Here is a 16,955-nt window from a genome sequence, read left to right as displayed (position 1 = left end):
TTCGGCTTTGGAGGCTCTTGGGAATGCCTGCACTTGTAATAAAACGTGGGCTTGTTTTTAATTAGAACCATCGCTTAGTTCAGCGCCGAGACGCACAAGAGCAAGACCCGTGTAGAGGATTCAGGCCCCCAGATGCTTCACTTTGATGGATGTTTTTTTGCTTTTAATCAAACTCGGGCATCGGTGTGAGCTCGGGGCTGAGATTTGTGCTGGGAGAAGGGAGGGGGAGGGAGAAGGGAAGCGCGCTGGGGCGGTAGCTCTGCCTGCAACGCCTGAGTTCAGCGCCGAACAGTAGGTTGGGAGGGAAGGAAGGAAGGAAGGAAGGAGCTGCCAGGGACCCTAGGCCACCCTCTTCCAAATGAACAGCCCTCGTTTGAATGACATAAACCAGCATTTCGCAGCAGGTTTCTGCTGCCCTGCCAAGTCTTTCGCTTTGGAAGCAAGGCGTATTTTTTCCCTGCCTTCCCCCTGCAGGGAGGTTTGCAGTGATGTGGGCTGGGAGAGATCTTACTCCTATCTATATCGTTCTGGCTCGGAGAGCAAGGAAGGTTATTTCTAGCCACAACACAGTGTAGTCTAGCTCTGAAAATCCTGCCTGTAGTATGAAAACCTGGCTCTCGGACAAAAATAGAACAGGGTTGATAAGGCAGAGCCAGAAACAAGGGCTGATTTCATCAAGGTTGCCAGGTGTCCTGCTTTTAACAAGGAAATATGCTTTTTTGTACATGAGCCTTCCTGCTCTGTGCTCTGCTGGCATCCTGCTGCTGGGCCGTGTCCCAACACAGCTCCTCTGCAGCGTGCCAAGCTCGCTCGGGTGTCAGGTGCAGAGGATCCTGCCCGGCGTGGCATGGCCCTGTGCTAATCCTTCTTCTTTACTCTCTCTTCCTTCCTTTCCCCCCATTACCTGCTGTTGCAGGAGTCGGGTACGAGGGATCTTCCCCTCCCTAGGTGTGCCCGAACTGTCTGGAGGCTCCGACCCAGCTCTGGGCAATCCCGAGCCCACTGTGGGAGACAGGATAGCAGACCATAGACTGCCCGTCTTCCTGAAGGCTGCTTTTAGCAGTATGATGGAGAAAACAAGGTAGAAATGCAATACTGGGCACATGAGCATAAAAGGGAGCAATAACGTGGCTGGCCAGGAGAGACGGACAGCCCCACAGACCGGCCTTCCCCAGAAGCCCCTGAAACTGCTTGTGTTCGACAGCAGTTTGAGGACGTGAGTGGGTAACTCGTGCTGTTTGCAGTCAGGGACAATGTGCCATCCTTATCGTACTAAAATTAGGCTGCTATTTGATCACTTTCTTTTTCTCTTGAGTTGCTGTGAAATAATGGAGTATTTGGCAACAGAAACAGTAAAAACAAAGTAATGCCTTATCTTCCAAGCTGAATGTGTGCTAAACAATTCTCAGAGGTTTTACTCGCTTGAAATCATTTTGCGTTTCCCAAGATCTCCATGTAAAACCTCCTGTAACTTACAGTGTCTCCACTGTAGTTCGTCAGAGCAGGGTTTTGTGTGCTACCACAGCTTTAGGGAACGCTGGAGTCGGTCTTCTCTGCTCTTTTCCTGAGAGCTCCCAAGCACTGTGCATCGTCCCAGAGGCTTTTTTGTCCAGGCATTTCCATAAGCCTTCTCTTCAATGGTTGCTGCTTCTCAGGCTTTCAGCTCTTTGTGAATAATTTGGAATAAATTCTCTGGGGCTGAGCTCGATGCGCTTCAGTTTCCCTGATGCTCTGAAGGGGACGAGGACCTTAGGGTCTGGCCTGTGGGGAAGCGATCAGGTCCTTCGTTACCGTCCAAGTGAGAGGCTCAGGGGAAAGACTTCCCAGCAGATCGTCGGAGCACCCTATTGCAGGGGCACTGAACAGGTAGACGAAGGGCCGGCAGGGGTCCCAGCACCACGTTCCCCCTGCGGGGCTGAGCGAGCCCTGGTGCTGCGGCTGCTTGGAGGCTTGGGGGACTGCAGGCACCACCCTGCACCGCGCCAATGTCTGCGCCATGTACTTTGACCTAGGTCTGGTCTGAGCAAATCCGAGCTGGACGCCAGCCTGCATGCTGTTTTTTCCAACTATTTCCCCAGATCATTTATTAAGAGGTTCCAAAAATGTCTGCGGTTCTCCTCCCCGTGTCTTCAAAACCTGTCCTTGGGTGGCTGGCAAGCCAGCTGGACTACCAATTCTGAGCGAACATAATGAATTCTATTTATACATTTTTGGCCTCTTCGTCTTCTGAACTCAAAGTTGAAAAACTCGTTCATGGTTGTTTTGAGGATTTCTGAATATGAATCACAAGGAAATTGCATAACATTGCAGCATTTCCTTCTATTGCTCATGGCTTTACAAACACTGCGCTCCTCCAGGGAGACCAAGGAAATCTGGCAGGACTGGCCAATTTTGACAGTCAGTTTTAGTCTAAATACAAAGTCTAGGTCGAAGAGTAGGTCTCAGTACCAGTAAAAGGAGTGCAAGGAGGCATCTTCCAGGCCAGGACATCCAGGCTAGGTAACTGAAGTGATGGTTTCCTTCTCACGTGGAGGTCCCTCTGTCTGTGAGTACAGAGCAGGACAGCTGATGTTCCTGTTGGTTAAGGATTTCTATAAATTTTGTCTACCTCTCGCCTCGGTGCCTCTGAGAAGCTAGACAGTTCTTTCATCTGGTTTTCGGCCATTTAGGCAGAATCTTGCTCCAATGTTTGAACCTGACAGATTTGCCAGCTGTGCCCACGCACTGTGCAGCCTCCGAGTGTTACGGCTTTGGTTGGGGCAGTTTGGATCTTAAGTGGAAACCTGTTTTGTGTCTGGGATGGAATTGTGTTATAGAAACAATGTGTGCAAACATGCAATTGCCATATGAAAGCATAGTTAATTTATCACGGAGGATAATAGACATCATGGCCAAACCAGTGTGAAATCTGAAATGAGGAAATGAACATAAAATTACTCAACATCTCCTGTTCTTACTTCCCCTTCCAAACCCCATTTACTTCTTTTTTTCCCTTTCTTAGCCCACAAAAGTTTCACCCTAAACAACCTACAGGCAGGCAGTTGTTAGCTGTTGGCTCTTTGCATGCTCACATGTGCCTTTTTTTTGTAGGATCGGGTTGTAAAATCTGGAGAATTCGGTTCATGGAACCTAAAAGCCTCCGCTTTACTTATGGATCAGTCTCAGAATTTTTCAAAATTACATCGGAAAGGTGGCTTAAGGAGGCCTTGTTTAAACCTCCAAATAGCCACGACTGCTGAAGTTAAGCAAGCAGTAGCTGCCACTAAGAAAGACAGAACCCAGTTTTCTTCGGGATATTTGACCATCTTCAGTATGAATTCAGAGGAGTGAATTCAAGGCTTCCAGCAAATTCTGTATTAGGTTAATAAATATTTTTGCTATTACCATCACCTCTGAAACTTCGTGGTAAAGATAGTTTGGCTCTGAAGATATGATCAAATGGGAATAATTAGTGAGAGAATGACTTTTAAAGCGAGTGGAGCGCCGCAGGGTAGGGATTTGTCTCCAAGTTAGTCACTAGCCCCAGTTGGGTGAGTTTTATAACCAAATATTCCCACATGCGATATGCGGCGTGTCGGCCCTTCACCTCTGAGCAAATGCTTTCTGGTATAGCAAAAGGTTTTTTTATAAAATATAATGTTCATCTTGGAAAAGGAAAGGACGTTACAGAGCTGGGGCTTGGTTACAGCTTCGATGTTGTAGGGTGGTGTCAGGGCATTCACACACTGGCAGTGGCAAAAGGGTTTGTCCTTATGGACCTAAAACCCTCAATGGGCAGTAAAGGGTTTGTCCGTAGCGAGATGGGTGGAGGACGGTGCTGGGAAGTGTGTCAGGAGCCAGAGCAGGAGGCTGACACCTGTGTGGACCCAGAAAAATGTAAAGTGCTACATGTCCCAAGCACTGGAGCTGGTGCACACTCAGCAAGGGCAGGTGGCAAGGCAGAGCAGGGTGCTGAGAGCAGGGGCTTTGGGGACAGTGACCTGGTGCAGCTGGCGGACGAAGCTGTGGGGTCCAAAGCTGCACGGCTTCAAGTGCCAGCGGGGTCCCCAGGGAGGGCCGGGTGCTCTGCGAGCCTCTGGTGAGCTGGAATTAGCTGAGCTCTGCCCGCTCCTTCAGCAGGTCCTCGGGGGTGGAAGCGGAGCTGGGGGGAGGCGTTATTAGAGCAAGCTGACTCCGTGGCCAGGGCTGCGAGGCTGCGCTGCTGGCAGGGGAGCCTGCTGTGTGTTTCCTTCCCTCTTTTCACTTATTTTTATTTTCTTGATACAAACGCAGTTCCTGGAGGAAAGCTCCCTTGCTGACTGGCTGCGTTTGCTGCTGAATCATCCCCCGGTTTCCAGATGTGGGGCGATGCACTCTCCTCCTGCAAACAAAATCTCCACTTCATCCTCCTCTGCGTAGCTGGGCCCCCTGGGAGTGGGAGAGGGAAGGTGCTCCTTGGGAAACGTCTCAGGAGGGGGGGATCAAGCAGAGTGGGGTCGGTCTATGACTATACCTGGGTTTTGAGCCGATTTGTAGGATTTGTGGCTGCAGGGACGCTCCCTGGGTCATGGACCCTGTGAGTGCCTGCCGCCCCCCGGCTGGTGCGTGGCACTGAGGGGTAAAAATAAACCAGTGGGAGATATCTGAACAGAAAGATGTCTGTAACGCTGACGGAGTTTCCCCATTCGGCTCGCCGTGCTGACTGGCACATGCAGCTGGAGCAGGAGCTGTTCCTGCCCGCCCCGGCACCGCGGCGGTGGGGCTGCAGCCTCGGTGGGGCCGAGAGGCTGGGGAGCACAGGAACTCTGCGGGGTTTTGTCGAGCTCCGAGGAGGACATCTGGTTAAGTGGCTTCCCAGCGGGAGCGTGGCACGCAGCCTTTTGGGGGCTGCTTTGGGGCTGAGGGGTCTTTGGGTTGGAGCTGCTGCTGGGGCACCCGCAGCGAGCCGAGCGGTGCCGCGCTCAGCGCCTGTCCGGGCACCACCGGCACCGTTCCCGAGGGCAGGATCCTCTCCCTCGTCTCTGCTTCTGTCGGGGCTGTGGGGCACATCCTGGCCAGGACAGCCCCGCTGGGAGCTCCCGGGGCAGCTCGTGCATCCCCTGCCCTTGGCATTTGTTCGTGCCCGGGTGCGAAGGGCTGGGAGCTGCCCGATGGCAGGGGAGGGCGATGTGTGGTGGCTGCTGCTGTGTTGCTGTCAACATCGCCCGTGGAAACTTTCCTTCCCTGCTTGCTATTTCTGGCCGCAGCATGTGATTAAATCAGTTCCCTGAGCTTCGGTCCCTGTGGAAGGGGGCTCCCAGCTTTGTTCCCTGGGAGAGGAAGGGTGTGCACGCCCGTGGCTTTGTTTAACGGCCCACACAGGCTTTTTTTCCTGTTCTGATGGATGCTGCCACGCTCAGCTCCAGCTTGTGATGCTGACCGAGTGCCGTGTGTGTTTGTTTCAGCTCCGGGTTAATGAAGGATTTATTTTTATTTTATTTGTTTTAACATCTTCATCTACTGAGCTAGAGAAATGCAACCTGTTTGGATCCGAAGGCTGATCTCCTTACAGCTTTTCATTATGCTAGGTTGTTAAATCGTGCTTAAACTGATTAAAACCTTCTGCTGTCATTTCCCCCTTTTTCTTGTAACCCACTGAAGCTCTGCTCTAACCTGAAGTAGCCAAACTGCAACAGGGGGCAGGGCAGGAGGAAGAGCCCCGGTACCTGGAGACAGGAGAGGCTTGGGCTGGAGTCACAGCATTGCCCGAGGGGGGCTCATCCTGCAGCATTTCGAGCCCTCCCTGAACTCATGTCTCTTCTCCTCTTACCCTTTGCCTCGTTTATTCCCTGTAAGTGCATGTGAGCGGGGAGGGCTGCTCCTGGCCTGAGCAGCGCCTGCCAGATGTTGCTGCAGTGCTCCTGACACGAAGGGAAGGAGCTGCCTGCTTTGCTCCAAGGTTTATATCCTTTACGTGTTTTAAGGAAGTGAGGAATGCCCATCTCTGTTTTCTTTTAAAGCCCGTTTAGTTTCCATTCCCACCTATTCTGTCCCATTTGCGTTCTCTCTTTTTGAGAATTTGTTTTAGCCGGGGCATCCTGCTGGTGACGCCTGTGCTGGCCCTGGGACCTGGCTGGTGGGGCCGGGGCAGCCGCTCCCAAAGCTGCCACCAGCAGGGGACACGAGGTGGGTCAGCGGTGCCTTTCCAGCTGCAGCCAGGTCTTCATAAGGCTTTCTTCTTGTGTTTTCCAGGTCTACAACTCGAACAAGGACAACCAAAGCGAAGGCAGTAAGTACCCGTTGTAAGCAGGGCCCCCAGGAAGGGTCTGTGCCGTGCAGCCCCGGCGGGGAGGCTGAGCTGTGACTGGTGGCGGTGACACCGGGATGGGGTGCAGGGTGATGGGGCTGGGCTTGGGGACTGCAGGGTGGCCCCGGGACAGAGCCACCCAGCTGGGGATGGGCACACAGGGGTCAGGGAAATGGGGCTGGGAGGCTCCCTCGCTCCCCAGCTGCCGGCATCCCTTGGGGCTGGTTCCCTTCATGCGCAAGCAGTGCAGGGGGCAGTTGGAGTGACCAACTGGCCGTGCTGGGCCAGAACCTGGAGAACAAACTTGCTTTTTTCAACGGGGAGCTGGAACATAATGTAAGCACTACAGAGGTCCCACCGAGTCAGCACTGTCACCAACAACCCTGGAAAAAACAGGCTGTGTTTGTCGTAGTTCATCCAGTCAAAGCCTTGGGTTGAGAAGCGCGTGTTTCTCTCAGAGCAGTGGCAGCAAGTCCCAGCTCTCCTGCCCGTGGTTCCAAACCCGTAGCTGGGCCGTGCCCCCGACCTGCCGTGCCTGCGGTGCTCGGAGCCGATCCTTCCCATGTCCCCAAGCCATCGGTCACGCAGGAGCCCGGCCCGCGCTGATGGCCAGTAAATAGCCCATTTTGTGCTGCCTCAGACAGGGCATTTTCATCTTGAGTAGAAGCATTTTTCTCACAATAATAGGTATAATTTGCAGGTAATTTTCCTTGTGCCCATTTCCAGCCCGTGCATGAAGCCGTCCCTTCCTGGTTTCTGCTCCCTGCGATGTGCTTTCCCCCCTCCACGCTGGTCCCCACCTTGTCCTCGTGGTGGAGGGGACCCAGGCGCTCCTCAGCCTGGGAGGGCGGCTCAGCCCCTGCCCTGCCCGAACACGAAGCCTGCCTGGAACAGCTCAGAGTGTTCTCCGTTTTACAGGGGACCAAAATAAGTTTTTTTTTAGGGACAGAGAACGGGACTTACTCAGCTCTGTCCTGGTCTGGCCATTAATTGCCACCGCTCCGCGTGTTCCCTGTGCCAGGACAGCGTGTGCCGCTTTGGCTCGGCAGCTTTTAAAACAACCATTTTCTAAACTGCTTTGAGGGGCGATGCAAAAGCAGGGAAAACATTTGGGTTGGGGGCGGGGAGGAAGGATCGCCGAAGCAATTACTGCTTCTGAAAGAAGTGCTTGTCAAACTGTGACCTTTCCATCTCGGTGCTGTCAGCCAGCAATCCTCGTGGGGCTGCTGACTGAGGCTGGAGTCATCCTGCAGGGTACTGGCGGCTCTTGGATAACTGGGAACAGCTCGAGTTGGATGCGTGCGTGGCTTTCCCAGGGTCATTGTGTTGTCTAATCCCAGTTTTCAGCTGCCAGGCTTGCAGCAGATCCCGTGTAGGGGCTCCTAAATGCCTGCTTAGGGTTTCCTTTGGCACGGGGCTGCCTGCTGCGGGCACGGAGGTTGTTCTCCTGGGTCGGTCTGGGACGGGTGCGTGTGCTGGAGGGGCATTGGCACCCCGTGGGGTGCTGAGCTGGTGGCACTGCCATCAGCAGGAGGGCCCCGTGTCCAGCTGGGTGGCCCTGCGGGGTGTCCTTCGGCTGCTGGTGTTTCAGTGTCTTTTCCATGTCGATTTTCATCTTAAAAATAAGAGCAATCCCGATCTTGTGCTGGGGAGACCCTACCCACCAGGGCGTGCTGGGACCCCAAAATGAAGGCTGCTTACGTAGCCGTGCTCCTACGCGGTCTGGTGGCAATTATTTTCACATACGGCTCTCGCTGGGCTGCTGCTGGTATGTTCAGACATCTGACTCTGCTTTAGCACTCATTAAAACCATGTCTGCAGCGAGCTGCTTGCCTCACGAGCTACACTTCAGATTGATTCGGGGGCTGGCTTCGTGCCACGGAGCCCTTGATACAGGAGCTTCCTATAAGGACTTGAAATGAGTGTAATGATTGAATGGAGTCCGGATGCAATTCCTGACCCTGAAAACCTATATAACTCCGCTTCCTGCTCCTGCTTATGGCAGGCTGAAAGACATTCAGAGCACTATCGCGAGGTCTGCTTTTTGGCCACTGTCTAATTTTACAGAGCTTTTGGATTTTACATCCTGCTGTGTGGCCAGATGGCCATCAGCCTGCCGGGTGATTTATCTTAATCTTCTTTGGGAGCTGGGAGGAAGCAGTGCGGAGTGCTGGGGGGAGCAGGTATCAGTGAACCGCTAGAGCTGGATGGATTTAGATGCACCGGTTCGCAAACCAGGAGGGCTTGCTCTGCTCTGCGGAAACAAATCCTCTAGGCTGTTTGTGCATATTGCATGGCGAAGCACCAAAGAACTCCCTTCCCTTCTGCTCCCCACCGTGTTCCCCTTGTTTCATACCCACTTGGTTGCCCATCTAGCTCAGGACCCCATCAAAAGCCCTGGTGGCACCCCGCGGCTTGGCAGCTCTCTGCTGGCTTGAGACCTGAGCTAAGGCTGAAAACTTTCCTCTCTGCTCTTCACTTCTTATTTTCTCTCTCTCTCCATGGCTCTGAACACCACAGTAGTCTTTGAAAGAATTCATGTCATCGTCCTCATCACGGCACTCTGTTATATGGCAGGGACGTGTGCTGGGGTGTGCAGAAGAGCCCGTGCTGCCCTTGCAGTGCCGTGACCGACGCGTACACATCTGGAGCCAGCGAGGTTGCCTGAGGCTAAGCAGAGCTGACTGTCTTCTTGCCCCCTTCCCGATGCTCTGATATGCCATATCAGCGTAAAGTAGAAGAATTAATGGATTAAATAGAAATAATCTTGTAGGCAAAAATAGAACGGGATGAGAGCAGCTCAGTAGCACTGGAAATGTGATGCCACGCGGAGGTCAGGTCAGTACGTGTGTGCGTGCAGCTGTAGCACAGAGCGCAGCACCTTGCTGCTGTAGGAGGTTTCTGCTGGGCTGCAGGGTGAACGCTGCCTCGCAGCTGGGTGCTGCAGTGCTGGTCCTGTGCGAGCAGCCCGTGGTGTGCATCGTGGGCTGGAAGCTGGGTTTGGCATCCGTCCCCTGGGGAACAGGAGCCTGTAGGGACAGAAAAACCGCAGGAGGAAGGGCTGTAGGCTTGGCCCCCACAGTGTGTTTGGGTGCATGAGCAGAGGAAAATACTGCCTCTGCTGAGAAAAGCTGCCGTGGACCCACCGCCTCTAAGGACTGAGAGGCAGCTTTAAATATCTAGGCGGGGAATTAGGGCTGCCTGCCGTGAGGAGTGCAGATTGGCCGTGCTTCCCTGTGGCAGATCTGGGAGTTTGCTCTTTGCTGCTGCCTTCCCTCTGTTGTTCCCCGGCCGCAGCTGATGGCAGGAGGCAGCTCCCCAAGGGTTTAAATCTGGCAGAGCGTGAGCTGGGGGCTCCTGGCCCTGCTGCCCACACCTGCCTGCATCTGCCTGGCTCCGGCGGTGGTGCCGAGTGGCAGCTCGGGGCTGCCCTCGGTGTGCTGCCGGGGGGAGCGGGGCGAGCGTGGGGATCGGGAGCGCAGCAGATACAAATCTGCCTTTGATCTGTGCTGGTGTGGTACTGAATCATTGGGTAAATGAATGAGATAAAGAGAAGCTGCTTCTGTGAGAGGGGAAATCAAGCTTTTATGATGCTCATTAAAAGTTAAATTTAAGGATGAATAAAGGCACTTTGGATATTTAATCAGATATTATTTCTGGATATAACTACTGCAAATAAATCCCTGACCTTTCCTGATCCAGAGCTCAGCAACGAGTTGAAGAGCTTATTCATCTACTTGGGAGGATTATGCTCGGTCATTTCCATCCGGAGGGGCTGCTCCTGCTTCCCAGGGCTGCTATTACCGAGCACCACCGGGAGGTGCGGGCTGACCTCCTGCTCAGCCCCGGGCTCCGAGAGGGGCACACAGGGAAGAGGCCTGGTGCTTCTAAGGGTCTTGTGCTCAAATCCAAGCGTGATGGGAACAGAGTGAAAACTGCTGGTCTGCAGGGATGGCTGGCACTCGAAGTGTGTGGTAGAGAGCCTGAAATGGCGAGCTGTGCTGGCTGGACAGCACCGCACAGGGACAGCAAAAGGCCAGGGTTAGGGGCAGGATGGAGCCCGCGCTAGCGAGCCCTGCTGAGCTCTGCCTGTACAGTTTCCACCCCGCAGTTGCTGGCTCCTCAAACAGCCCCACGGCTGTGGATTTTGGTGATCTAGGGTGCTGCAGTGGTGTCTCGCTGCTCGGAGGTGCGTTAAGTTGTGCTGTGCCTGCAGCGCAGCGGGGAGCGGTGCTGGGGAGCCTCCAGGAGCACCCCGGAGCTCCGGGATGTTTGCACGTCCCGCGGCACGGGCAGCCTCCGGCCTGAGCGCTTATGTTGGCTCGGCACTCCGGTGTGCTTGCCCAGAAAAATACAATAGAGCTGTTTTACTGTCTCAGGTTTTTGTGCCATTCATCAGGCCAGTAACAATACCGGCAGAGAACCCGAAAGCAGTGATTAGGAAGGGGTGGCACCCTGCAAGCCAGCGGCAGCCAGCGAGCTGGCAGCTCCTTGGGAACCAGCACTGAGTCCGTGCTCCAATGATGATGTGAGCGGGGAGACCGGCAGGAATAAAATCACTGGTGCCCTGCCGTGAGGACACTGCCAGCCCCGGGCTCTCCTCCCGCTGGGCTCCAAGCTGTGCTGTCGCGTCTCTTCCAGCACGACGTCCCCTCGCGTCCAGCTCACGGGGAGTGGGAGCCCCGCTGGGTTCCCCAACCCTGCGCAAGGTTGCCCAGACCATTGTCTAGAGGGAAATAATTTTTCGTGACAAATTGCTGCCTGTGGGCGGTGTTTTCCACGCAGCACTGGAGAGCTGACTAGGGTAAATCTCCTTCCAGCAGGTATTTGTATCCGTGTATTAGTGACCCCTTAAAATTGAATGGGAAGACCTGCAATGGCATGAGTTAATTGGGTTTTATATCGCATTAACACGGATCTTTTAGATCTGACTCTCAGGCAGAGTGAGCTGCCTTGCACACATCCTAATTTGTCCTAAATAAATGTTTCACTTGTGCTAATGAAAGAAGTGCAGGGACCGGCCGGCCCAGGGCTCTTCTCTGCTCCCCTGGGACAGGTCCCCTCCTGCTGGGCACAGAGGAGCAAAATCTGGTTTTGGACAGCAAAATCTGTTCCCATCTCCCAGCACCTATTGCTCTTCCCCGTGCCATCCATTCCTTCTGTTTTTACCATTCCTTTGCCGTTCTTTTGACTTCTGCACTCCATTTTTCTCTGCAGAAAGCTATTGCTGCTCGCATCTACCTCCTCCTCTCTTTCACCTTTCTTCCCCAGTTCTTTTGAGCTCTCTCTTCCTTTTACCGGCACTTTTCCGTGCTCTAGCCTGTCATACGGTTTGTCCTTGAGAAAACTCTCATCTGCACAAAAACACCTCAGAAGCCGCAGCAAGAAATCCAGCCCCCGCGGTGCCCCTGCCCTGCTCCAGGCAGCGTGGGAGGGAGCCCCAAACCCAAACCCCAACCCGCAGGCTGTCCCGGGGTGCGGTGGTGGAGCTGGCCTCGAGCTGAAGCCACCTCTGCGGCAGGTCGGCGGTTCGGTTAGCGGGGTGGATGGTTCAGAGGATTTGTAGGAATTACGTGGCTCTGAACCGAAGCCCGCTGATTTGTGTGCTGCTTTCAAGGATTTGTCATGTCAAAAATACGATTCCGCTTTTTTTTTTTTCCCAAGCAACCTGGTGTTTCCAGACAAAGGTCTCCTCAGGATAGCTCACCTTGGTCCTAAATTAATATTTTGACCAGCTGTAGACATAAATCTCCAGCCTAGCTGGGGCAGTGCTGCTCGGCAGGATGCGGGAGGTGAGGGATCAGAACAGGAGGCTGCTGAGGGGTGAGCGCCGTGCGCTTGCTGCATTTACACCTGGTGCAACTGCTGTCCCCGTGCCTCTCCTCCCCGATCCCCCTTTCCTTCCTCCCCCTGTTGGCGTGGTGATGTGGCAGCGATGGCTGTGAAGCCGTCCCTCGGCCAGGAGTTGACCACTTCTCTCTTCTCTTCCCTTCCAGCCGCCCAGTTGGACAATATCGGCTTCAGCATCATCAAGAAATGCATACACGCTGTTGAAACAAGAGGTAGAGCCGTTCACCAGATGGTCTTGTTTGGGGGAAGGCCTTGCAGCTGCTCATAGCACAGCGACTGCGTACCTGCTCCTTTCATGACCAGCAATGATTCATGAACCCCCCGGATCCCACACCTGATAACGGCTCAGTAGCCCCCCAGGAACCTTTTCTGAGACAAGCAGCAGGGCTGGGGCTGAGTCGGGGACCTCTGCACCGCTGCAGGGTGGAGGGAGGGGAGGGAGCCACAGACGTCCCCAGAGCATGCCCTCGTGCGCTGCCAGCACAAAGCCTGTCCCCTCCTGTGGGGCAGCAGGCGTGTGTTTCAGCCCTTCCCCTCCCAGAGGCTGGGTGCACACCTCCTGTCGGCTCAGCAGGGTCCCGAAGTGGCAGCAGTTCTGTCAGCATTCCTTCAGTGGGGTCTGCATGCTTCTGTAACTGTCTGCAGCTTTCTGTGACATTCAGGCCAAGTTTTAGAAGCCGTGTGAGAGCAAATAAATTAAAAAACAACCCCAATCCACAAAAGGAAACAAAGGGGTAGACTAGTCCATACAAAGCAAACGCAGTTATGAAGGAAAATTCAGAGAGCTTCAGCCTGTGAGGTTCGGCAACCCCGTCTGAGGTGCTTTGGGGGAAAGAGGGCGTCCATCACCAAGTCCTTTGGATGCTGTAGCAAGTAGTTTGGCTCAAGGTCTTTTTCCAGGCCACATGTGAAGAACATGTAAATGTCTTAAACCTCAACCTGAAGAACTTGGCACAGTAATTTTTTCCCAAACTGCCTCGCTGTTACGTGTTGAGTGCAGATCCTTCGTGGTACAACCGTGCTCCCTCACTGTTATGGGGTGGTGGCAAGGTGGCCTCCGGTCTTTGATTGCTGAGCTAACTGGGGCATTACTTTTAATCAGTACATGAAAGTCCTAACATCAAAACCCATTTTTTCCCTCTTCTGTAATTTTGTATGTAGTTGATGAGAGGGTTTAATTATTGTTGCTATTAGGGAAGCTGAGGAAATGAAAGAAATGTTAGTAGCTCTTTTGACATTCTCCTAATAAACTCTTTATTTCTTCCAGGGATCAATGAGCAAGGGCTCTACCGAATCGTTGGAGTAAACTCTAGAGTTCAAAAGCTGTTGAGCATATTAATGGGTAAGTGTCTCGTGTTTTGTTCAAGGCGAGTAGACTGCTGCTTTGAAGTTTTGCAAACCAAGAACGGAGGCTCTTGGCTGGGTACCTAATCGTGGTGACTGTGCTCTTAGGACCACATGCTGTTAGAGGCCGGGAGGTCCCAGGGCACCACTGGCAGGTTCCAAAGGTAGGACTCACGTAGGACATGGCTCTGAAAGGTCTGGTGCAGTCACTGGTGTCCCGCTCACATGCACTACAGATTTTGGCAGCCTTCCCTAATGCAACTAAAATCTTCAAAGAAATAACTGAAAGCTTTGGTTTTTAATCTCATACCTGCCACATTGTTCCCAGAATATTTTAAAATTGTTTTCTCTTCTGTTTTGCATGCTGCCTGTGGCTCTTCTGACTTTCCCCTTGGACCTTCCCGTGCCTGTTCTAACACGGTCTTGCTCAGGCATTTCAAGCATGCGATCCCCTCGTGCCTGAGGCATTGGGTCCTGCGGGTCTGGGTGCTGGGGAGGAGGAAGGTGTCAGGTCACACCGTGCTAGAGCTTCGTGTTGGCATGGCCCCGGCGTGCAGCCGTTCTCAGAAACCTCTCCCTGCCCCTGAGCTGCTCCGATGGCACAAGAGAGGCTGCAGTGCCTTTGAGCTCTGACCCAGCATACCCCCAGGCCTCTGCTGAGCACAAAATGTGTAGGAGCAAACAGGTCTCGTGGCTGTCAGCAAGCTGTCGGTCATCCCTGGTGCAGGGTAGGTCTGGGGCTGCTTTGGCTGACGGCTCCTGGCGTGTCCTTGTCGTGGTGCCTGGTTTCCATCACCCCGGGACCCTGCAGAGCTCTTCGTTGGGTTGTGCTTGTGGGTCTGCAGTGCAGAATTTGTAGCCTGACTCCCAGCGCAGCGTCTGCGTTAACTGTAGCCTACTGGGTACACTTCAAAAGAAATGCAAGTTGTTCCCTCTCCTGGCTCTGTTTTTTCGCCACCTTTCCAGGCCTTGCCCCTACTCCTTAGGCCCTTGTCTGCGACCCGTGCTGGTGCTGAAGTTATGGCTCTGTGTGACCGAGCAAGTGGTTTCGTCCTCAGCACTAGCAGGGGGCATTTGCATCCCCCAGCTGCAGCCCTGGGGGAATTTGTGCATTTAGGCACGGATGAGGCACATCTGAGCAAACACACACTCGAGCTGGAGCAGCAGCAGCTGCACTTCTCCAGCCCTGCCTCCTGCTTCATAGGCTTGGCAGAACCGTGTATGAAATAGGTGCAGGAACAAGGAAATAAACACCCGATAATTTGTTAACAGCCTTAGGAATGCATTTGGTGCTTGCTGGGACAAATGAGTGACATTTGTGGTCTTCTTCCTCTTTTCATTTGCTTAGTGTCGTTCCTTTGCAAAGTAACTTCTGTTTCCTTGCTTTCACAAAATGCCAGTGCTCCTCTCTCTGTGTTTTTCCCCTCGCAAAAAGTTTTAATCCGTTGTGTTTCACTTTCAGTATCTTTCCTTCTCGTCTTCCAACTCCTGTTTCTTTTCCCATCATTAAAGTGTTCGCTGAGCAAAGCCCCTGGTGGCTGTAGCAGTTGTCAGCACTAACCTATCCAAAATTGATAATCCAGCGAGACCATTAGGAAACAGAAGGGTAAGGCTCTAAATCACAGTCCCTGGCTCCTGCCTGACGCAAGGGGACATGTCTGCATCAGTTACGCTCTGGCATTTGGAAAGTTAGCTGCAGTCACAAGAGCTAGCGACTGCCTCTTTTTCTTCTATTAGTAGAAGTTTGGCATAGGCTCTGGAGCATGTGAATATGTCCTGCTAGCCACGCCAGTACAGCAGATAAGCCATGGCACACACATTTGGCACTATTGCGTTAGAGCATCACTTAAAGAGCATTGCTGCCCACTGATAAAAATAGGCTGGGGGCCGGGTGCCCGTAATGTGGGCAGGTCTGACCTGCCAGCTCCTCTGCTCGTGGCTCTCACGCCAGTGTGTAACAGCTCCGGGGCCAGCAGAGCACCTCGACCTTTTTTCTTCTCACACGGGCATAATTCACCCCATGGGTCACAGCCTGGCGGCTGTGTGGGTTCTGCTTGGAGGCTGTGGGCTGTGACAGATGGCAAAACTTGCTTGGTTTAAGAGCTCTCCGGAGCTGGGAGGGATTCAGAATTTTGGACCCCGTCCAGCACCCATTATCTGCTCAGCGACTGAAGCCACTCAGCTGTCGACCTCGTGTCTCATAAGGCGGTGATATATAGGCAGTGGTTTCTCTTTGTCCTGGCATGTCTTCGTTAGCTGGCGGTGCTGGAGGGCTGACGAGAGGCGGGTGCGTGCCCGGTGGGTGTCCGAAGTGCGACCCCTTTTGGGGATGTCCCCTGCTATCGGTCGCTGGGACTCTGCAAACCCAGGTCTCCCTGTCTTTCTCCGAATCACCGGCAATTAAATCACCTTCACACAGTGGCAGCCCTCAGGTGGTTTGTGAAGCAAGTGTCACACTGAGGCGCATCAGCTGTCATCCCCCTTTTGTTCTCTCCTGTCCCTCGAGGAGCTGAAGGCAGCGGCACCGCTCTGTGTAAACGCTCGTGTTTGCCTCAAGCCCATGTGAACTGCGAAGCCAAATTTTGCTTGCAACTTCAGGTTTCCCTTATATTTAGAAATGAATGTGGGCAGCGTTAGTGATTCACATACAGTTTAAATGGCAAAAGGATCAGGTTTCAGCGAGCAGCGGCTGATGTAAGCGACACTGCCCTTGGCACGAGGCGCTTTGCAGGAGGTCAGCACGGCGCAGGGCTGAGCTGCGGGGTGAGCTGCAGCACAGCTCGGGGGCTTGGGCAAAGCTCTTGGTCCTCGCTGAGACCCGGGGGAATTGGGGAGGTGTGCGTCCCACCGGGAGCTGCGAGACGCAGGGCAGCTGCGGCAGGGTGAGCTGCCTTTCTCCAACCTTCACCATCACCATCTGCTGTCAAACTGAGGACAAAACCCAGCAAATAAATAAAGTTTGTCAGTTGGAGCTCCCGTGGACGGGTTTATGGCTGAAGTGTGGGCGCACAGGACAGCAGCTCCCAGCACGCAGAGCTGCTGCTGTGGCTCGGCGCTGGGATAAGCAGAGCGTGACGGCGTCTGGCCTGGTCTCCTCGCTGCTCCCAGTGCGCAGCAGCACGGGGTGGTGAGTGAGGCTTCCGACAGGTCGTAGCTGCTGGGATCGAGGGGGTCCTACGGCTGTTTTGGAAACCTCTCCAGCCACCCAAGTGTGGGTGAGAATTACGGCTGGGTGATGAGGTTGTGCTCCAGGCAGTTCCTCTTGCCATGGAGAAATTGGTGAGGAATTGAAACCAGCTGTCCTACGGCAGCAGCTTTCTCCATCCCCAGGAAATAGATGAAGAAATTCCTTAAAAACGGGCTCCAGGCAGGGACAGGGCTCAATGGGGCGCTTTTGGAGCTGGGGCCACTGGGGGTGGCTGCGGTGGCGGGTGGCCCTTCCAGCCAGACTCTGCTGGAATAAAGGCTTAGGGAAGTTAATTTTTCACTCTCTTTG

The 16,955-nt window shown here is 53.8% G+C and overlaps 1 protein-coding gene across 7 annotated transcripts in view; it reads left to right on the top strand.

Moving 5' to 3' along the window:
* The window catches only part of ARHGAP26 (Rho GTPase activating protein 26), a 120,739-nt gene that overhangs the window by 40,914 nt on the left and 62,870 nt on the right, over positions 1–16,955 (top strand). For all 7 annotated transcript variants that reach the window (XR_011101376.1, XM_068698117.1, XM_068698120.1 and 4 more), the window contains 3 exons: positions 6,211–6,247; positions 12,262–12,327; positions 13,383–13,457. Coding sequence is in view for 6 of the 7 variants with exons in the window: in XM_068698117.1 (XP_068554218.1) it covers positions 6,211–6,247; positions 12,262–12,327; positions 13,383–13,457 (178 nt within the window). In the remaining variant the exon portion in view is untranslated. The remainder of the gene's footprint in view (positions 1–6,210; positions 6,248–12,261; positions 12,328–13,382; positions 13,458–16,955) is intronic.

The sequence above is a fragment of the Anas acuta genome, chromosome 14 (assembly GCF_963932015.1).
Source record: "Anas acuta chromosome 14, bAnaAcu1.1, whole genome shotgun sequence".
Taxonomy (NCBI): Eukaryota; Metazoa; Chordata; class Aves; order Anseriformes; family Anatidae; genus Anas; species Anas acuta.
The sequence above is the reverse complement of the archived record's forward strand: the minus strand, read 5'-3'. Positions and strand labels throughout refer to the sequence as shown.